Below are 23,280 nucleotides of genomic sequence, written 5' to 3'. Positions count from 1 at the left end.
TGACACGAAGCCAGGTCAAGCTGAGGCGGTGCTTTCCGCTTGAAGCTGAAGTAAAATCTCCACATCCAGGCCAGGTAAATTATTATACTACAACCAAATGTATCACAAAAATGTCCACTGGTATTTTCTGAATTGAGGAAATAATGATCGTCCGGTTGACAAAGAATGCCTTGAAATTACTTAAAGCCATTGAAACACACTCATCGCGTGCTAATTGGTCAGTTCAGTATTTAAGCGACGTTGAGAACAAAACAATAAGACTTCGTCCGTTGTTAATGACGTAAACGATGGTGACATTACTTCATCTAAATAATACATAGTGACGAAAGAAGATCCGCAGGAGTGATAGTGATCATGCGTTGTTGTTTTTTTTTATCTATTTCTTAAAATGGCAAATAGCAGCACTATATATAAATAATCTGCTAGAAAGTAGGAAGGACCGCATCTGTGGTCTAGTGGTAGAGCGTCCGCCCAGAGAGCGGAAAGTCCGGGGTTCGATCCCCGGGCCCGCCATACCAATAGACGTTAAAAGATGAAACTTGTTGTTACCCTGTCTGGCGCTCGGTATTATGGGTCTAAAACAAGGACTGGTCGGCTCGGAGTCAGTATACTGTGTCTGAGTAGGGTATTCATGTTAAACTGCGGCATGATATCTCAGTAGGTTAGCACTATAAATCGGCATAAGTCCGGACTAATACAAGCAGCTAGACACACACGTGCATGTGTAAACGATGATTATATCCTACCTAAATATTATCCCGGGGGAAGTTTTACTCTCGAGTATAGTATAGGATAGGATTAAACACACTGGTATGGGTTCAAATTCACTAGGGAGAATCATAATGACACTAGAGAATTTCATCCCCGGGATATAAAAATAGGGTAGGATAATATTCACTCTTACACATGCACGTCGTTATAAGTGCAATAATCTTGGACGGGACGTTAGACCCAATTTAACTTCACCTAGAAACAAGTAATCGCGGATTATCTGCCCCTGGTTAATGAAGGATGCGAGTCCTTCACCAACAATTCCTCATAGCTCTTGGAGCTTCTGCTAGTATTGGTTACCGCTTACCCAACAATCTATCGAAATGCAAATTGCATCGATAACTCTACATGATTCCACTGAGCGCGTAAACGTGTTTAAAGCGGCAGCAAAGGCTATTGATTAACTGGATTACTGACATGGTGTCCTCAATTGACACTCTCAATTAACAAAAGTAACAATCGCAACTGTTTGAATACATTGACGACACTCGACCAGATATACGGAAGCCTTTCAGGGCCATTTGGTTTTTTTGGTTTTTTTATACTATCTTGACATTTCAAGATATTAAGTTAAAATTTCAAGATATAGAAGTTGAAATTTCAAGATAGTAAGTTGAAATTTCAAGGTACTATCTTGACATTTCAAGATACTAAGTTGAAATTTCAAGATATAGAAGCTGAAAATTTCAAGATAGTATCTTGAAATTTCAAGATAGTATCTTGAAATTTCAACTTAGTATAAAAAAAATAAATTAAATAAAAATGGCCCTAAAAGGCTTCCGTACAGATACGTCATTCAAAGCAAAATCACAGATTTCCTGAGTGACAGCAAGTGTCTCTTGTGTCTGTACGTCAACAAACTACTTCAATAAAATATTTATAACATGTGTTTGGAGCAGTCGGGTAGCCTAGTGGTTAAAGCGTTCGCTCGTCACGCCGAAGACCCGGGTTCGATTCCCGACATGGGTACAATGTGTGAAGCCCATTTCTGGTGTCCCCCGCCGTGATATTGCTGGAATATTGCTAAAAGCGGCGTAAAACCATACTCACTCACTATAACATGTGTTTACTTATGTTAAGTATTTTTTGGTCATTTATGAGATGAATAAACATAGTGCACACTTTTGTTATTTATTTATTTATTTATTTATTTATTTATTTATTTATTTATTTATTTATTTATTTATTTATTTATTTATTTGTTATTTGTTATTTTAAGTAACAATGTGGTCACGTGACTTTACACAAGCTGTCTGACGGTGGGGGACACTAGAAATGGGCTTCACACATTATACCCGTGTGGGGAATCGAACACAGGTCTTCGGCGTGACGAGCGAACGCTTTAACCACTACGCCACTGCCCCATGGGATTTCAGAATTGTTGATGGTATCGACGTTCCTATGCTATACATGTGAGAGGCACATATATTTGGTTGTCGTGTCAGTTAAGACATGGAGTTTTAATCCCTTTTCCACAAGATGTCAGCAAAGATGACATAGCAATAAACTCGCATATAGTCTCTGAAATAACGTTATGTATGAGGTTAAATGAAAATTATTCTATAAAGGAGTATTAAGGAACCTTCAAGTCTCTCGGGGGCACGGGTGGCCCAGTCGTCTAAGGCGCCGCGATTCGCTGTGCAGAGGTGCGTCCCTTGGGCACGCCAGAAACCTATGATTGTGGGTTCGAATCTCGGTTCGCCCCAATTATGTTTCTAGGTTTGTCAGCACCATACCCGTGCTCGTGGGTTTCACCGAAGTGGTAAACGTCTAAGACCTGCATCACTTCGGGCTTTCCTCCCACATCAAGCTGACACGCCGTGATATAACTGGAATAATGTTAAAAGCGGCGTTAAACCCAACTCACTCACTCACTCAATTCAAGACTCTCAATTTCTGGAACAGGTAAGGGGATGCGTATACGCTGCTTGAGATGAGAAGGGGATAAGAGTGGATTGGGGTGAATGGTTTATAGTTTATAACAGATATGCTCTGGGATCTGTAAGAGAGACACCACTTCCAATTTCTCCCTTTCCTGAATAAAGGTTCACACTGTAGGCAAAGTACAATTCTCCATTGACACTACAATCGCTCTTTACGCCTTAATCTCGTTTCTTTGCGTTAAAACACAGCAAAACATTTGACTTGCCCTGCATGAATTTCATTAGACTTGTCGACAAGTGGTTAGGGGGGCATAAATACAACCCATGTAAGTGCTGATAATGTGGATTTTGTGCAGGTCTATACATCACTGTATCATCAGCATTTCTTTCATATGTCAAAGCCTGCAACAGTCACGCCCATTTAATAAGGGGTATAACTCGTGCTCGACTTACTCTCTAGCTAAAGAGACAAGAAAGAGAAACTCGCTATTCCAGCCAATATAATTAGTCTATATAAGAGTTTGGTCCGATAAACGAGTCATTATCCCAACATGGCACAGCCGGGCCAAGGAACGTTACCTGCTCTTTATGCCGATTTAAATCGGTTTGGACAAAAACAAGAGTATGAAAGAGCAATTAAGGTTGCGAATAAAAGTAAGTTACTCTAATCCGGTCTTTCATTTCACTGAAAAGCGACTAACTTCTTTTTCCTTCGACCATTCGAGGATATGGTCAACAAGCAAACGCCATATGCCATATGGTTCCCCAGCCTTCACCAGTGAAGTGGTTCAACAGCTTACTCAGTCATGCTAATGTTGTGCTTATTCGTTTCGAAATTTACATTTCGTAGTTTTCTTTCCGGGAATTTGAGGGTATACAGGATACAAGTTTCTCAATCACTAAAATAGTTAACTTTAAGTGCGTCGTCTGATTCTTGGGAAGTGAACTCAACCCAGCCAGATAGCCTAACTAGTCAGTACCTGCCAGACATTCATTAGTCCTTCTAACAGATAGTTTGAGCATGTTTCTCTTAAGCACCCGTTTGTTCACCACACTTGTTTATTTTCACGAGGGATAGCAAATGCTGTATCATAATCCTGTTCAGTTCAGTCTGCAGACATTTTCTTCATGTGGCATGTTCACAGACATTGTTGTGGATGAAGTTTCTGTTGCCAGTACCATTAACATGATTACCGTACACTTGCAATTGTTTATTAAAGGTACTTGCATCTGTACCACGACATTGCATTAAAAGGATAAAGATGTTGAAACTCTCTTCACTAGAAGCCACTTAACAGACATTGTTGTACTTGTAACTTTTATATTATGTTGCCCATGTCTGACTATATAGTGGTTATCGTGTGTATTCATTTGATATCAGCCTGTGAACATGGTGAAAAATAATTGAAATTGTATAAACAATTAAACATGACGAAAGTGGTGAAATAATTGCACTTATCCAACTCATTCACCATGCTCATCCCCACATCTGTTTGTCAACCACATTCATGTTAATTATCTTGTATCATGTTTTGTACAGTTCTCCAACAGAACCCAGAAGAGGAGGAGGCATTTCAGTGTAAAGTAGTCAGCTTCCTTCTCCTGGACCGCTTCGAGGAAGCCCTCACTGCCGTACACAAAGACAAGAAGCTGCAATTGTGAGTCATTGGATTGCGTACATGGTGTAGATATTGTTTCATTAGTCACATTAGCCTTGCTCGGCAACTTGTGGGTTTCGTCGTAGTTCATGAAATCTTAGAATAGTTCTATATATCTTCGGTCGCTTAGAAAGGTGAATACTGAGACCCAAAATGATTATCATTTAAGATCATTTATTTAGTATGATATTGGACATTGTTAGATGCACATGTGACCATTTAAACATGTTAATTCATTTTATTAAAACAACTGATATCATCTAAATTTCTACATGATATTGTGTAGATTGTTTTTTAAAAGAATGAATGAAATTCACTGATTAATTTATCTTTAACAGGAATCTGAAGTTTGAGAAAGCCTACTGCGAGTACCGTCTGAACCGTACCCAGGAAGCATTGACGACCCTCCGCTCCATTACCAACCCAGACAGTCGCAGCAAGGAGCTCCTAGCACAAGTAGTAAGCGACTCACTCACTGAACTAGGGGGAAATCATCCAGTGGTATCTGTTGTAATCCACTTATTTTAATTCAAGTGGCTGTTTGAGATCCCTGAAGATCTGGGGTTAAAAAGGTCTTCAGCAACCCATGCTTGCCGTAAAAGGCAACTAAGGGGATCGGGTGGTCAGACTCGCTTCGCTGGCTTGGTTGATGCTTGTCATCGTATCCCAATTGCGTGGATCGATGCTCGTGACGTCAATCACTGGATTGTCTGGTCCAGACTCAATTATTTACAGACCGCCGTCATATAGCTGGAATATTGCTGAGTGCAGCATTAACAGACAAACAAACAAACCATAACTCGATGGAACATTGCTCAAAGTATCAACAACAAATCAGCCCCCAACTGTCATGATTGTTAATCTGCTTCCAGCTGTATCGCCTAGAAGAGTACGAGGAGTGTTACGACCTCTACCGAGATATCGTCAAGAACTCACAGGTTTGCAGTTACATTTTCAATACAACCATCTCACAGGGATGTGAAATCTCCGCGGAAACGCGGAAAATCGCGTTTTTTAAAACAGTTGTCCTCGGAAAAAATCATCTTCCGCGTAAAAATGTAATAAATTTTTTAAAAAAAACACTCCGAAAAATATGATCGAAAACCGGACAGTTGGGGCGGATTGTCCTGTTTTCGATCAGAGCTTTCACCAGCATAGGTTTTCGGACATCATACGTTTTCTGTCACGAATACTTGCACTATCTCAGATAATGATTCAGTAAGAGTTTTTGTGTTTCTATTGTATTTGCAATGGACTTGACTATGTTACCACAGAGACCATGGTCACAGCTTCCCTTTACTTCCCTCGACAGTGTTTTAAGGAAACAATACAGCAAGCTCACATATGATATGTATTACGATACAAAGGATACAATACGATATGTATCGCTTCACACATATATACGTCAAAATTTTATTGTGAAGAAGTTTCCATGCGATTTGACTCATATTGCATGGAAACTTCTTGACAATAAAAATTTCACAGCAATTTCAAAAGGAAAAGCTGGCGTAGAGACATGTTCTTAACAGATATGTTTAGTAGTGAATTTGAAAACGCTTATTACAACACATTTTGCGATCTGTAAATGAGTAACGAGTAGTAAAATATTTCAGCAAGTGTATCGTCTTGCATAGATACAGAAAGAAATGTATTGTCGTCACATGAAAACTCACGATGCACCTGTACACCTATGTATGGTTTCACCCCTACTGGACATGGGTGTTTCATGTCTTCTCCATGCACATGTTATCTCCATCTTGATCTGCCTGTAAGACTCACCATCCCTGATTACAGGATGACTTTGATGAGGAGAGACAGACCAACCTCACTGCTGTTGTAGCAGCGCTGCAGATGTGGAACGGCAATGATGTGGTGAGTAAGGATGTCATTGTTTTGGGCGCTATTGATGTATTGGTAAATTTTGAATGTCGATGCATTATCGATACAGATTTATGAATATCGATGCTAAAATATTAAGATGATTAATTCACTGCCACAACAGCCTCGTTCATATCTAGCGTTAAATTGATTAATTGAAGGTCAGCAAGGGTAATTTACATACAGAACAATTAATTGTATTTTTGAATAATATATTGGTATACCATGGTGGCTCACATGACCTGTGTTTAACACTCTCACAATAGATTCCTCTCACATTCTTCACACTCCCTGTCCATCCTATCATAGACTTGGTGAAGTCTTTTCACTCTACAGTCTTCTCTGTGGTACAGTTCTCTACGATGGTCAAGTAGAACAGAAAGTGTGAGACCAGGGTTTGAAATTCCTGGTATTAGAGATGCACCATTTGTCTCGTGCAGGATAAGCCTGTAACGTTTGGAAATCACATGTAGCATAAGAATAAGATTCTGTGGTAACACTTGACTGCTTGTTAGTTTTGTCATGAAGTGGCATGAAGTGACATTGGAAAGATCTCCTCTTCATTATGTCCAGTGTTCCATGTTTTAGGATGACCCTGGACTGGAGGGATCCTATGAGATCAGCTACAACAGCGCGTGTTACTACATCGGCCGCGGCGAGTACAAGACGGCCGAGGAGAAACTCCGCAGTGCTGAAGGTGGGTTCAAATTAGCAGCTTAGATTTCACAATGAAAAGAATTAATCATTGCTTAGGTTTGATGATGAAAAGAACTAATCATTGCTTAGATTTCATAATGAAAAGAATTAATCATTGCTTAGATTTGATAATGAAAAGAACTAATCATTGCTTAGATTTCATAATGAAAAGAATTAATCATTGCTTAGATTTGATAATGAAAAGAACAAATCATTTCTTAGATTTGACAATCAAAAGATCTGATCATTGTTTCAATTTGATAATCAAAAGAACTAATTGTTTAGATTTGATAATGAAAAGAACTTATCATTGCTTAGATTTATAAATCAAAAGATCTAATTGCTTAGATTTGATAATCAAAAGATCTAATCATTGCTTAAATTTGATAATGAAAACAACTAATCATTGCTTAGATTTGATAATCAAATGAGCTAATCATTGCTTAGATTTGATAATGAAAAGAACTAATCATTTCTTAGATTTGATAATCAAAAGATCTAATCATTGCTTAGATTTGATAATCAAAAGATCTGATCATTGCTCAGATTGGATAATCAAAAGATCTGATCATTGCTTAGATCTGGTAATCAAAAGAACTAATCATTGCTGATTTTAATGGTTAGTTGGATGTTTTCTGTGCACACCTGGACCCACTTGCACAAAGCGATCTTAGCCCTAAGATGATCTTAACTCCCATACTTTAACATAGGCTTACAATAGTCTTAGCGCTAAGATGGTTTTGTGCAAGTGGGCCCTGGTGTGGTGCTGTTGATCTTCATTATGTTCATGCCAACCTGTGTTCCACAGCTGAGTTGAAAAATGATCCCGAGTTGGCTGAAGATGAGTTGGAAGAGGAGCTGGCGATCATTAGGTAAATAGCGTAACCATGGTAACAATAAATAATATCTGAGTAGGTTCAGTCATGTTCAGTAGCCAAGTGTACCTCCATTTTCCCACCTGTCTGTCCTGCTTGTGATGTGAAAACTGACCAGCTTGTAGTAGAGGTGGGACAGTCCACAAATACGTCAATGCATGGTTTCATGCATGTTTCCTGAAGTGTTTGGGTGAAAGTATCCATACAGAACAATGTTACACAGTCAGTTGTATGTTACATGTAGGTTATATTGTATAGTCACCTTTCTTTCAATGAACAGGGGGCACGGGTGGCCCAGTCGTCAAAGGTGCACGCCAGAAACCTATGATTGTGGGTTCGAATTCCGGTTTGCCCTGATTATGTTTCTTGGTTTGTCAGCATCATACTCGTGCTCGTGGGTTTCACCGAAGTGGTAAACGTCTGAGACCTGCATCACTTCAGGCTTTCCTCCCACATTAAGCCCACACGCCACGATATAACTGGAATACTGTTAAAAGCGGCGTTAAACCCAACTCACTCACTTTGAATATTCAGGACTTTGTATTTGTATTTTCCCAGCCCTAATTTGCATTTTACATCTGAATGTGTAGAGTCCAGCTGGCGTATGTGCTGCAGCAACTCCACCGTAACAGCGAGGCCAACAAGTTGTACAACCAGGTCCTGCGGAACAAGCCGTCCGACATCGGCCTGGTGGCGGTCGCGTCCAACAACATGGTCACCCTCAACAAGGTGAGCAGGCTGTGCCTCCAGAACGTCACGCTGCTTTCAACATCTTTGTCAGCTTCATGCTGGAGGGATTATTAAAGTGTCACTTTGATCACTTTGCTGAGTAGTCTTGTCTCTCACAGGTGGTCGGGTAGCCTAGTAGTTAAAACATTCAATCATCGCGCCGAAGACCCATGTTCCATTCCCGACATGGGTACAATGTGTGAAGCCCATTTCTGGTGTCCCCCGCCGTGATTTTGCTGGAATATTGCTAAAAGCGGTGTAAAACCATACTCACTCACTCTGAGTGTTTCAAGAATGTGCTTGGCTTCCATGTGCACGTGCATCATGTGCTGTTCATACATTATCGAAAATTTAATTTGTGACATAGCGTTCAGAACGCCACGCCACGCCACGCCACGGCATTGTAAATGAACACCTGAACGATAGCGACATTCAAACAGTTATATAGTTCCCTTATCTTTTGTCGATAGTATACACTGGATTGTCAAGGATATGCCGTTTCATTCTCTAGGTTAAGAATAACTTCAATATTTCAACTTATGTTGCTCCTGACTGACATGAATAAACAAGCAACAGTCATTGTTATTGCTGGGATATTGCTAAAAGCGGCATAAAAACAATACTCATTTACTCATTCATTTGTTTCTCACTGAAGGTTAGTCATTTTATCGTGTCATGGGGAGGGAAGGTAAATGTCTCCCCCCCCCCCCCCCCACCCCACCCAACCCATACCTCACCCCACATTTCAACAAGTCCTCATCCTGATGCCACATGGGGATGTGAAGGTAGAATTGGTCCCCAGCAACCTGTGGTTGTCACAAGAGGTGACTTCAGTGATGAAGTGGTCAGAATCAGTTGTACCCCAAAGTTGTGGATTGTTGCTCATACTATCAATCACTGGATTGTCTGATTGACTCAATTATTTACAGCTGCCGTCATATAGCTGGAATATTGCTGAGTGTGGCATATACAACAAACAAACAAATCATACTAAGAACAGGTCCATGACAGCCTGTCATATAGCTGGAATATTGCTGAGTGTGGGGTTAAACAACAAACGACCAAACCTCATCCCTTGTATTGTCTCCGCAGGACCAGAACGTGTTTGACTCGAAGAGAAAGATGAAGGCAGCCACAGGAGACAGTCTGAAGCACAAGCTGACGTCCAACCAGAAGACCAACATCCAGCTGAACCAGTGTCTCCTGCACATGTACTCCAACCAGGTGACTGCTCTCATCCATGTGTAGGGTGTCCAGATAACAGCTGGACAAGTAGGGTGTCTAGATAATCGCTGGACAAGTAGGGGTGTCCAGATAACAGCTGGATATGTTGGGGTGTCTAGATAACAGCTGGACAAGTAGGGTTGTCTAGATAACAGCTGGATTTGTTGGGGTGTCTAGATAACAGCTGGATATGTAGGGTTGTCTAGATAACAGCTGGATATGTTGGGGTGTCTAGATAACAGCTGGATATGTTGGGGTGTCTAGATAACAGCTGGATATGTAGGGTTGTCTAGATAACAGCTGGATATATTGGGGTGTCTAGATAACAGCTGTATATGTAGGGTTGTCCAGATAACAGCTGGATATGTAGGGTTGTCTAGATAACAGCTGGACAAGTAGGGGTGTCTAGATAACAGCTGGATATGTTGGGGTGTCTAGATAACAGCTGGATATGTAGGGTTGTCTAGACAGCAGCTGGACAAGTAGGGGTGTCCAGACAGCAGCTGGACAAGTAGGGGGGTCAAGATTAAGGTACTGTTGCATACACCCAGTTGTTCACTCATGTCTACTTTGTGATTCTGTCAAGCATCTGCCACTGTCTGCCACCTCTTCAATGTGCTTCTTGAAGCTAACACACATTCTAAAGTAAAGCATGGACAAAGTTGAGACAGGAAATTAAGGCACCTGCATCAACATATTCCTTCTTCTACAAGAGGATAGTCACGAGATTTGTCACTGGGAACCACTCATGCTGTATATATGGGCACCTTTCCAAGTACCTGCAAAACTCGCTCGCTCTTATTAGGCCTGTTGGTCCTATGTCTTGTATTATCTGCATGTAACAGCTGATAGGATCTGTCATTGTACTTTTCAGGGAGATTTGTGTCACAACCTGGCAAGTAAGCTCATGTCGCAGTACCCCGACATCGACACCCCGGTGCTGATACAGGCCGCACAGTATGTCAAGGACAAGGATGTGAAGAAAGCTGTGGCTTGTCTGCAGGTACGTCAGCTGACTCGTCATGCAGTGTACAATCTGACAACTGATCTTCATGATGTACTGATATTTCCCTACAAGATGTCCTCACTAATATTTCCTTACATGATGTCCTAACTAATGTTTTCCAACATGTCCAAACTGATAATGCCCTACATGATGTCTTAACTGATGTTTCCCTATGTAATGCCCTGATAATTCCCTACATGATGTCTTAAGTGATATTTCCCTACATGATGTCCTAACTGATATTTCCCTACATGATGTCCTAACTGATATTCCCCTACATGATGTCCTAACTGATATTTCCTTTCTTGATGTTGTGTTGCAGACGTACGTCAAATCCCACCCGGATCAGTGCTTCAGTATTCAGCTGGTTATAGCCCAGCTGTACCTGAGTCAGGGCGCAGTGTACCAGGCATGTGACGCCCTCAAGACCCTTGGAGACATCGCCTACAGACCAGGCATAGTAAGTCATACCTCCACCCTCCTTTGTAATTTACACAACCTCTTGGATTACAATAGGTCCCTATGCTGGACCAAATTGTCCGGGTGGTCAGATGCTGTGACTTTGTTTATTGAATGTCCACTAACCAAAAAAGTGTTGATCGTTGCTCACATTATCAATCACTGGATTGTCTGGTCCATACTCAATTATATATGCAACCTGATGTCATATAGCTGGAATATTGCTAATTGCGGCTTTAAACATAAATTTTTTTTTCTTTGAACAGGTTGTATTGTTAGATATTGAAAATAAACATACTATGAGCTAATTTACCTATAGATTCACAGTGCTAAGTGGAATTTGAACCATGCATTCAATGCGAGATTTTAAATGTTCAATTCAGCGACTTAAGCGTCCTACTTTTGTCGGATCCATGGTACCTCAGACCTAACCTCATGCCTCTTGAGGTCATAGTGGAAAGTTGACACGTTACCATGGTTACATTGTTAAGTGCTGCAGTGGTGTTGTGACGTGCTGTTGTAGGTGTCTGCACTGGTGACGTTGTACTTGAGCCAGGAAGACAAGGATGCAGCCTCCGAGGTCCTCATCAAGGCTGTGGCCTGGTACAAGAAGAATGAGGTCAGTAGTACACACTGACCATTGCCTCCAGAGTTATCCGCCATGTTTGTCTGATGCTTCCAATATTGCTGCACACAACAGTGTCACTGTTTGAAAAATAGGGAGACAAAGCTAAAAATAAGCAGAAAAATATTCTCTGCTTGCAATTGTATGGTTTTATATGATTAAACCTAGAAACAGAATATCAAAGCAATCCATAGACATCACAAATAGACTTCAACATCGAAAGAATACATGAAAATAGAACTTCCATAATGGTGACCTCATCAGTGACATTTACTGGGGCCACATTCAACAGACATGTTATATTTTGTATTAATTGTAATAAAATATTTTGACAGACCTATCCTCATGACATTTATGAGTTAAGAGGTAAATGTTTATATGTTTTCAGCTCAAGACATGCTGATGTATCTTTTATGATTCGATAGTGCAGCTTACTTTTTCTGTTAAGACAGTTACATTTGCCTCAAGTAACCTCACATTTCACGGGGCGGTCGGGTAGCCCAGGGGTTAAAGCGTTCGCTTGTCACGCTGAAGACCCGGGTTCGATTCCCGACATGGGTACAGTGTGTGAAGCCCATTTCTGGTGTCCCCCACTGTGATATTGCTGGAATATTGCTAAAAGCGGCGTAAAACCATACTCACTCACTCACATTTCAAGTGAACTTTGTTACATGTTTGTGTGTTTGTTGGGAGATAAACTTGGAAGTATAAATACTAAGAACAAACTGTACTTGAATGTGCATGGGGATGTGAGTCAGGTGGTAAGTGAACGTGTGAGCCATTGTCTCCTGCAGCCCAAGTCTGATGACCTCTTGACCATCACCCGAGCTGCCGCCAACTTCCAGCTGAAAAATGGCAATGCAGAGCAAGCAGCCAAAATGTTGGAGGATCTTCGCAAGTAAGTTGTGATCTCAAACTTTCGCAAAAGCCTTTAAGCACTACCTCCTAAATTACATCATAAGTGATGTAGTCATCTGATACCGCTTCAGGAAACCTAATAGCACTATGGCTGCCAAAATAGTGTCATGAAGAACATAAATTTTACAGTACTTTTGGTTTACACTGTTTCACGAAATTTATGTTGACATTAAGGATTGGACAAGTCCAAATTCATTACCTGGATACCCGACCAATGTTAGAAATAAAAACAATTGCCAGGCTGCCGACTTTAGAAGCTGCAGGCCCTGACTAAACTCTTCAGGCCCTCTTTAAAACTGCAGCTTATTGTGACAAATAAGTCGACAATAAATTTACTGCAGGTCGTAAGGACCAATACAAATTTGTAACAACCTGCCCAACATGAGATACCTGCCTTGGGCTTACAGGCAGGCGCTTAATTTGAACACTGTACCTGACCCCCTATTACCCGGCACGACCCGGGTACCTGCTGTAGGACTCGAAAGTTGGGTGCAAAACACTTGGGAATTGTTTACCACAGCTGTGGCAAAATATTCAGAAAATCGGATGAAAATGATCTGATCCAGCATACACTCAAGTTGAGGCTTTACCTTTATCAAACACATAAAAGTGAGAAGGAATGCATGTATTGTCAGGAAATGGAAGCTACAAAACAACTTCCATGTTCATAAGAAACCTCTGCCAAATGCAGAGTCAATGATATGATTCCGACTATTCTGAAGAAGTGCGAACAATAGCGCCTTGTAGGTAACGTTGGAGTTATAGTAGTGAATTTTTGTCATTAAAACATGTGACTAACCATGGGTCTGTGTAGTCCTGTGGGTACCGTGATCATTCTCAGAGCCTGTCCCAGCCCTAGTGTACATGGTGTAATATGGTGTTCAACAATGCTCTCATTGCGTTTACTTGATACTTTAACATAACACCAGGTGTCCTGATCAAAGACATTGGATGTATCGCCTTTTTGCATTGGAAATAAGCCCAGGCAGATTGGCAAATTCTGCTGATTCACATCTTCCCGAGGCAAAGGAGTTAAGTGACTATAAAAGTCCAGTTTCAACCCTTGCTGAACTTGGAATCTTTCTAAAAGCAACTTGAAAAACATTCTCACTTTGATTCCTGCCTTCTAGATCGAGTCCAAATGATCCGCGAGTGTTGGCGCAGCTAATATCTGCATACTCCCAGTTCAACCCGGGCAAGGCTCAACAGTATCCTTCCTCACAGCAGTTGTCTCCCTTAGCCATTCAGTCATTGAGTCATCATCATCATCATCATCATCATCACAGGAGAGATGCACATTTATTTTTTTAGTACACTTAAATTCAGTTTGCTCAAGAATATAGTTTGTTCTTATACTTAAATATCAATGTTGATGTTCTTGGGAAGATAATTCACCGGGTTCAACTGGTTTCAGGAAGATGTAGTCCTAGTAATCCTCGTCATAAGAGGAAACCAGGATTAAGACCATCATGGTTTCTTCTGCATATTTGATAGACTGTGTCTGAGGAAATAAATTAGAATTAAGTGACATGAAACAGATATAGAGATTACTATCATGACACCAACTTGATTTAACACATCCATAACACTAACCATGATATTGCAGAATTATAAGTCAAGAAACTTAACAACAGCAGACTATAAGACAAAATATGAACACCTTAACACATGTCAGAGTGAGCAAAGACTTGCCCCCGGTGGAGGAGATTGCACAGAGTGTGGACGTGGACGCCCTGGAAGCAGCATTCAGTACCCTGGGGCCCAAATACATGAAGAAAACCATCAAGTCTGAGGCATCCCCGGGAGGGTAGGTACATCTTGTCTTGTGGTCTGCACGTAAAACAATTAGGGAATTATGTCCCTTTGCATGCCTCGTGATATCACCTCTTGTTTCTTGTGATGCTGAAGGTTCATTTGTACTCTCAATCCTTTCATTCTGTGTTGTGCATGTATGGAGATTCTTTGTGTTTCATTGTGTGACTTTCTGCCTTAGATCTGGAGATGCTCTCATTCAGAAGAAGAAGAGAAAGAAGAAGAAGAAGGGTGGGTACAAAGATCGTATTCCCTGTTCCCTGGAACATATGAACAGTTGTCACATATTGAGGAAATTGTTCATTAATTGTTCCTGTAGTTACTTTATCAGGAAGTCAATTGTTCATGTGTTACAATTTGTGTTACAATTTGTGTTACTAATGTTTTATCCTTATGAAAATCCGATTGCTTGTGTTCACACACAGGCTTGATGTGCCTCCTTGTTCAGCTTGTACTGTTCAGTAGAAGCCCGTAGAACTTGTTGTATCACTTGTACCCCTGGATCAACTTCAATTCTGAGCTCCCATTTCTTCTGCAACAGGTAAACTGCCAAAGAACACTGATGCATCCACCGACCTTGACTCCGAGCGCTGGTTGCCTAAACGCGAGAGGTCGTACTACCGTGGGAAGAGGAAAGACAAGAGGAAGGATATTGGTAGGTTTGCTGTTTTCCCGAGTGTAATCACCCAAATAGGTCCTTGCTAGAACATGAGAGATGTTAATTACCCCAAGAAAGCCACAAGAGACACCGAAAATTGATATTGTAGAGCTACAGATCAGCTGTGTATTTGCGTAAAATACCCCCCCAAAATATTCAAAACCTAATCATTTTCAATTATTTAGTAATTTCAAATACTCAAATGTATAAAAACAGCACTCGTAAATAGCCAATGAAGCTTTTTAAGCATGCGTACAACGGAGCTAATTTCCAAAACACAATTACAAGCTAATTTACTTTCCAAGTCAAGCCTATGTTTCGAACCTCAGATTTTACAACAAAGAAATTGTTAATGTGTCCGAAAACAAATTCCACACCACCCCAAAATATTGAATGGTTGGTCCCTTACGTTACAATAGAATCAGAAGCACTTGAGGATTCTGGGTTAGAATAGGTTCCCAGCAGCCTTTGCTGGTTGTAAGAGGTGACCAAATGGATTGGTGGTTGGTTTGGTGACATCCTGATACTGTGGCATACCCTGATGGAAGGGATCATTGTTCACAATATTGATCACTGGTTTTTCTAGTTCAGACTTGATTACTGACAGCTGCAGTCAGTTGGCTGGAATATTGCTGCGTGCAGTCAAGCCTACATTTCGAACCTCAGATTTTACAACAAAGAAATTGTTAATGTGTCCGAAAACAAATTCTACACCACCCCAAAATATTGAATGGTTGGTCCCTTACGTTACAATAGAATCAGAAGCACTTGAGGATTCTCGGTTAGAATAGGTTCCCAGCAGCCTTTGCTGGTTGTAAGAGGTGACCAAATGGATTGGTGGTTGGTTTGGTGACATCCTGATACTGTGGCATACCCTGATGGAAGGGATCATTGTTCACAATATTGATCACTGGGTTTTCTAGTTCAGACTTGATTACTGACAGCTGCAGTCAGTTGGCTGGAATATTGCTGCGTGCTGCATTAAGCAACAAAGAAACAATAGAGTCTGTTAGTCTTACTGTTGATGTGTACATTGCATTGTTTAGTTGTGATATATAAACCGCCTCCTCTGTGTCCAGGTAAAGGAACTCAGGGGGCAACAACAGGAGCTGCTGCTGACATGTGAGTACTGATGGAATCTTGGGGAGGAACAGGTGCTTGCTAGAAACAGGCAAATAGGGAATAGCTGACTGTCTGGAAGGCCATCTCTTGGTCCCTCCTGTGGAATGGACCCGTGATGATCCAGGGTAGAATAGGTCTTCAGCAACCCATACTTGCCGTAAAAGGCAATGAGGCTAGTAACAGCATCGGTTGGTCAGGCCTTTTTACCTGGTTGATGCATGTCATCGTATCCCAAATGTGTGGATCCATGTTCATGATGTCAGTCATATAGCTGGAATATTTTATATTCTATTAAACAATAAACAAACCTGTGGAATGGCTGACTGTCAGGAGGCCATGTCATTGTCTGGGTTCTGGCTAGAGTAGTATGACTTAGGAACAACATATTATCACATTCTCAGCCCCCCCACCACCAATCCATCCACCCACCCTGAATCCATGCATGTGTCCCCTACATCAGGGGGGGGGGGGGGGGGGCACGGGTGGCCCAGTCGTCTAAGGCGCCGCGATTCGCTGTGCAGAGTTGCGTCCCTTGGGCAGGCCAGAAACCTATGATTGTGGGTTCGAATCCCGGTTCGCCCCGATTATGTTTCTAGGTTTGTCAGCACCATACCCGTGCTCGTGGGTTTCACCGAAGTGGTAAACGTCTTAGACCTGCATCACTTCGGGCTTTCCTCCCACATTAAGCTGACACGCCGTGATATAACTGGAATACTGTTAAAAGCGGCGTTAAACCCAACTCACTCACACCCTACATCAGGACATTGTTGTAATTCTAAGGTGTGTAAGACTCACTATTTTGTTCTGTAGGGATATGGGCAAGTCCCCTACCGGAAGCGCTGCAAGTTCCCCCCGCCCTGGACAACCCACCTCCCCCTCAGTGGGCACCACGGGGGCATCAGGGGGCACGGACGGACCCCGGCAACAGAAGCCAGCTCAGGCCAATAAGAAGAAGAGGAAGAAGGGAAATCGGTGGTAGACAGAAGAGCTGCCTGACTGTCAATATGAAATGTGGATATGGTTAAATAAAATGATTACTGATTTTTTGTTGTTGTTGCAATTATTATCTTCCTTGGAGGGAATTCTAGGTCTGTCAGCACCATACCCGTGCTCAGGGGCTTCAACAAAGTGGTAAACATCTAAGACCTACATCACTTAAGGGCTTTCCTCTCATCACACTGACACACAGTGAAACAAGTGGACTACTGTGTATCACAGTAAGGAATGAACAATAACTAGCTGCAAATTTATAGCTATGTCCTACACAAATACACAGCTGCCATTCCTTGCTACAATAATGTTCATGTGGAATCCAATGCCTATTTGCCCCTGACTTTCACAAGCTCTGTGCGAGTGCTAATGAAACACTCAACATGTATACCGACAAGTTTTCCAATCATTGTATAAGTGCTGGTCAGAAAGTTCTAAGCCTTACAAACAAAACCAACGATTGTGAAAGTGTTTTTAATTATATTTTTCAACATAATCTCCCTGGTTTTCAATAGACTTCTCATATCAATAGTGAAGCTTTTCAATTCCAGTCAAGAAGAACTTTTCTGAAAAACATCCTTTACGGCAGCTTTGAGGTCATCGTTGTCGTCATAGCACTTTCCATTAAGGTGTTCTTTCAGTTAAGGGAACCAGTGGAAATTACTTGAGGCCAGGTCTGGTGAGTATGGAGGGTGAGGAAGCTCTTCAGACCCACAATTTCGCACAGCAGCAGCAGCAAGTCAAGAGGTGTGAGAAGAGGTATTGTCATGAAGTAGTAGGACTCCAGCAGTCGGTACACCTTGCTGCTTTTCTTTGATAGTCTCTCAGGCAATGAAGCAAAGAAGGCACCGGTAACCGTCTTTTGACTTTCTAAGTTATAAAGTAATCAACAAGGATCACACCCTTCGTATCCCAGAATACAGTGGCCATAACTTTCTTCACTGATCTTGAAGACTTGACTTTCTTTGGTGCTGGAGAAGTGGAATGGTGCCATTCCTCCTCAATCAGCTCTAATTTTTAAAAAAAAATTTATTATTTTTTTTTTGTGGGGGGGGGGGGGGGGGGGGGCAGTGTCAGTTGTTTTTCTTTAAGATCTGAAATTAGCAACTTAGGCACCCAACGAGCAGATGTCTTATTCATCTGTATATTTTCATGAATATAAGTTTCAGCGGATCCATGCACTTCGCCAAATAAGACTTTATATTGCAAAAACGATTTTGATTATCGATCAGATCGTCTTGCCTGGGCGCCGCCATTTTGTTAGAAACAAATGCAAGTGAAATGAGAGGTGGAATCTGATCGGTCAATAGGAGGGATCTAGAAGGGACATAACTCGTAATAGCCACTGGTGGCGCTACGATCGGGCCCAGAAATACCAGTCTGGTTCTGCAGGATGGAAACATGACTTTTACAGTCAGTTAACTCCCTTGCCTCGGGAAGGTGGATCGATTCTTCATTGATGGCAGTTGAGGGACGTCCAAACCTAGGGTCATCACCAAGGCTTGTTCAACCAGCCTTAAACATAGCTGCCAACTTTCGACAGTGGAATAGCTAGGGCATTATCCTCAGTACTTTTCTCAAAAGTCAAAAACTTGATGACTCCTCGGTACCCTTTCTTTTCCATTTCTGTGTCCATTTGGACTCCTATCACGTTCAGCTGGCTGTCACTAATATACAAACGGGCTCAACAGATTAAGTACACTTGCAATGAGCTATTCAAACAATGTACTTCATTGACTAGTTCCCTTTGTTTTGGCCCATAGTTGAGAGTTCGTCAGGCTTATAATCTTTTGAGGGGGCACGGGTGGCCCAGTCGTCTAAGGCGCCGCGATTCGCTGTGCAGAGTTGCGTCCCTTGGGCACGCCAGAAACCTATGATTGTGGGTTCGAACCCCGGTTCGCCCCGATTATGTTTCTAGGTTTGTCAGCACCATACCCGTGCTCGTGGGTTTCACCGAAGTGGTAAACGTCTGAGACCTGCATCACTTCGGGCTTTCCTCCCACATTAAGCTGACACGCCGCGATATAACTGGAATACTGTTAAAAGCGGCGTTAAACCTAACTCACTCACTATAATCTTTTGACCAGCCCTCGTATATGATAACCTTAAGGCGCCTTTATCAGCTGTAAAGTCTATGGGGTCAGAGTTTGCATGGAATTCTACTGCCATTATTCAAGCTGAAGATGCTGCTTCTTCATTCTTATGACAGGCACGACTCGGCCGACTCGGCATTATTTCGTCTGTATGTCGGCGATCTGTAAATAATCGAGCCTTTAGCCTTTTTATCAAAGAAACTAGGCTTTGATATAGGCTAGTGGACACGCTTTCCCCGGGAAGATGGGGCCAGACAAACCAGTCATTAACAGCGATCTCATCATCGGGTACAAGGACACGCAATCGACCGAGTTACCGAGCCTGACCATGTGCACCGGATGCGCTGAGGCTCTTCTTTCTTCGCAGCTCGACCTCATATAATGGGGAATCCCGATGAACACTGCGTGAAGTTCTGACGATGTGGACTCAAGTTTCTAAGAGCGCCGCTTTCTGTTCTATAGAAGTGAAACGACTCAAGACGAGCTCCACCAGGTTTAGTTCAGTCGTTAGCGCAAATGTTGCATCTTCCCGAGGCAAGAGAGTTAACTGACTCTCCACGTGGAAACTTAAAGTCAGTTACCTCTGGCCTCGGGAAGATGCAAGGTTACGGATATCCGTGTATTTCTCAGATCTAAAGAAACGCATTGATCTGGCTGTGTTGTGGGTGGCCCAGTCCACAATTTATCCATATACGGTACATGTGAGCACAGCGTGCTTCATCTGTTCTCACTCCGAGCCGACCAGTCCTTATCCCCTTTATAGCGAGCCCCAGGCAGGTTAACAACAAGTACTATCTTTACCCTGGCGTACGGTCTCTCCACTCTATACCACAGTGGCACGCGTACACGCGCGCACGCACGCACGCATGCACGCACGCACACACACACATATATATACACACACACCTCGCTATATATAGGTGCAATGATCTTGAATGCCTCGCCACACCTCGCTATATATAGGTGCAATGATCTTGAATGCCTCGCCTCACCCCATGTCATATAGCCAAACGCACCGATGACGCATTTTGAATATGTGTATTGGATCCGATATATACTCAATTGCAAAAGAATCTGTTATTTTTAATTTATTGAAAACTCAACTTGAAATAATGATGAAGGTATGGCCAGGCTCCGTGACGTGGTTGATTGCGTGGCATCGCACCTTGATGATTTGATCGTTGTTCGAAGTCAATCACTGGATAGTCATCTTTATGTGACCATACTAATCTATAGTTTCTCTAACCGATACGGGGCGGTCGGGTAGCCTAGTGGTTAAAGCGTTCGCTCGTCACGCCGAAGACCCGGGTTCGATTCCCGACATGGGTACAATGTGTGAAGCCCATTTCTGGTGTCCCCCGCCGTGATATTGCTGGAATATTGCTAAAAGCGGCGTAAAACCATACTCACTCACTCACTCTAACCGATACAGAGTTGTGTCCCTTTGATGCCAGTTGGCCTGGTTGATTGTCACGTCAATACTTTATGGATTTGTATTACAAATATTTTGATCCAAATTTACTACCCGACACTACCTGGATACCCGACCCCCTATTACTCGACACTACCTGGGTACCCGACCCCCTATTACCCGCCACTCCCCGGGTATATGACCCCCTATTACCCGCCACTACCCGGGTACTGGACCCCCTATTACTCGCCACTACCAAGATACTCGACCCCCTATTACCCGCCACTACCCGGGTACTGGACCCCCTATTACCCGCCACTACCCGGGTACTCGACCCCCTATTACCCGCCACTACCCAGATACTCGACCCCCTATTACCCTCCACTACCCGGGTATATGACCCCCTATACCCGCCACTACCCGGGTACTGGACCCCCTATTACCAGACACTACCCGGGTACTGGACCCCCTATTACCAGACACTACCCAGATACTCGACCCCCTATTACCCGACACTACCCGGATACTCGACCCCCTATTACCCGACACTACCTGGGTACTCGACCCCCCTAATACCCGACACTACCTGGGTACCCGACCCCCTATTACCCGACACTACCTGGGTACTTGACCCCCTAATACCCGACACTATCTGGGCACCAGGTTCAAGAGTTGAGTACAGAATGTCCGACAGGGAATTGTGTCACCTTAGCTCAGGCAAAGATTGTTTAGTGGCACGTATTAAACAACCAGTCCTGATCATGCGTGAATAACCAGAACGAAATGCGAACATTAGCGACTTGTAGTGTAACCATTGAGGTTTGTGAGGTGGCATACCGAGTTAACCGTCCCATTGCCATGTAAGGTATCCGTGTATTTCTCGGATCTGAAGACACGTTGTCATGTCTCTGTTAATGTGGGCTGTGAGTCATGCACGGTACTGGCTGGTTGGTTTCAGCGCCCTTGTTCTCGAAGTGGGGCTATATTTGTATGAAGTGTCCATCCACCACAACTCGCTTTAAGATGAAATAATGACGGAACCCAATTCACAATGTATTGTTTCATTTACAGTACATGTGCAGTTGGCTTTCTTCATCTGACCCATCTTCCCGAGGCAAGGGAGTTAACTGGCTATCAAAGTCCGGCTTTCACTCGGGAAGATGCATCATACCAGTCTCCGAGTCGACCAGTTAGCTTTTTATCCCTTAATGCCGAACTATCCTGACGGGGACCGATTCCGTGGTCCTGTGGATAACGCGTCTGACTAGGGAGTGGAAGGTCGGTGGTTCGATCCCCTGGCCGCGTCATATCAAAAGACATAGCCATGGTACATTTGTTGTTGCCCTGCCTGGCGTTTGGCATTATGGGGAATAAACAAGGACCGGTCGTCTCGGAGTCAGAATACTGTGTCGGAGTGGGGTATCCATGTAATACTGCTGAGTGGACTAGCACTATAGGACCGACATTAAACAGGACAAGTACGTGCACGCACGTCGCTGTAGTGCAATGATCCTGAGTGCGACCTTAAAACACCTCATCTAATTAAACCGTCCATAACGCATGTCTAAAAGGTGTGTTGGATCCGATATATACTCAAATGCAACTATTACCGTATCTATTTATTGAAAACTCAAGTTAAAAATAGTTATGACGTTATGGTCAGTCTCGGTGACCTAGTTGATTGCGTGTCCTCGTACCTTAATCATTTGATCGTTACTCATAATGTCAATCACTGGATTGTCTCGCCCAGGCCTATATTTAAATGAACAAATATCCATAGGCCGAGCACCAAGACAATGAAACCAGCGGCAACCTGCCCACAATCACAGCTAGATCAGTACGTTTCTTCGGATCCGAGAAATACATGGATGCACTTGACACCAATCACGGAACTAAATCTAATAGAGCTCATTTCACTTCTATAAAGCAGAACGAAACCCTTTCAAACATTATCAAAACGTCATGGGTTTGTATACACGACGTTCCTAAATACGCCCCCCTCCCCCCCCCCCCCTTGTGTGTAGATACAGACATTCGTACTTGGTACACCGGAACCCAACCCCATCTCACCACACCACACCATCACCCCACCACACCTACCAACCCCACCACCCTACCCACCACCTCGCAACACTAGCCCTACCCACCATCACCCCACCACCGTGCCCCACCACCCCTACCCACCATCACCACACCCCACCACACCACCATCATCACCCCAACCCACCACCTCGCCCCACCACCCCTACCCACCCTCGCCCTACCCACCATCACCCCACCACCTTGCCCCACCACCCCTACCCACCATCACCCCACCACCCCTACCCACCATCACCCCACCACCCCTACCCACCATCACCCCACCACCTCGCCCCACCACCCCTACCAACCATCACCCCACCACCTCGCCACAGCCCACCACCATCATCACCCCTCAACCCCACCCGACCACACCACCACCTCGCCCCACCA

General features: G+C 43.1%; 1 protein-coding gene across 1 annotated transcript; it reads left to right on the top strand.

The window, feature by feature from the left end:
* Positions 1-3,151: 3,151 nt before the first annotated feature.
* Positions 3,152-17,357, top strand: LOC124136591 (signal recognition particle subunit SRP72-like). The gene is made up of 19 exons (XM_046502557.2): positions 3,152-3,308; positions 4,195-4,312; positions 4,651-4,771; positions 5,185-5,250; positions 6,107-6,184; positions 6,779-6,887; positions 7,695-7,758; positions 8,352-8,490; positions 9,583-9,714; positions 10,589-10,717; positions 11,043-11,180; positions 11,703-11,798; positions 12,599-12,702; positions 13,853-13,930; positions 14,398-14,529; positions 14,716-14,765; positions 15,076-15,189; positions 16,272-16,314; positions 17,125-17,357. Exons 1-19 carry the CDS (start codon positions 3,206-3,208, stop codon positions 17,291-17,293), a joined length of 1,983 nt encoding a protein of 660 aa, XP_046358513.2. The 5' UTR covers positions 3,152-3,205; the 3' UTR covers positions 17,294-17,357.
* The last annotated feature ends 5,923 nt before the right edge of the window (positions 17,358-23,280 follow it).

This window comes from Haliotis rufescens, unplaced genomic scaffold (assembly GCF_023055435.1).
Source record: "Haliotis rufescens isolate VD_foot unplaced genomic scaffold, xgHalRufe1.0.p SCAF_12, whole genome shotgun sequence".
Taxonomy (NCBI): domain Eukaryota; kingdom Metazoa; phylum Mollusca; class Gastropoda; order Lepetellida; family Haliotidae; genus Haliotis; species Haliotis rufescens.
The sequence above is the reverse complement of the archived record's forward strand: the minus strand, read 5'-3'. Positions and strand labels throughout refer to the sequence as shown.

Bases quoted from the DNA above. Each gene is read 5' to 3' on its own strand.
- LOC124136591 (XM_046502557.2), top strand. From the start codon at position 3,206: ATGGCACAGCCGGGCCAAGGAACGTTACCTGCTCTTTATGCCGATTTA. The intron at 10,718-11,042 runs GTACGTCAGCTG...GTTGTGTTGCAG, and splicing joins AAGCTGTGGCTTGTCTGCAG to ACGTACGTCAAATCCCACCC. The intron at 15,190-16,271 runs GTAGGTTTGCTG...CTCTGTGTCCAG, and splicing joins AGACAAGAGGAAGGATATTG to GTAAAGGAACTCAGGGGGCA.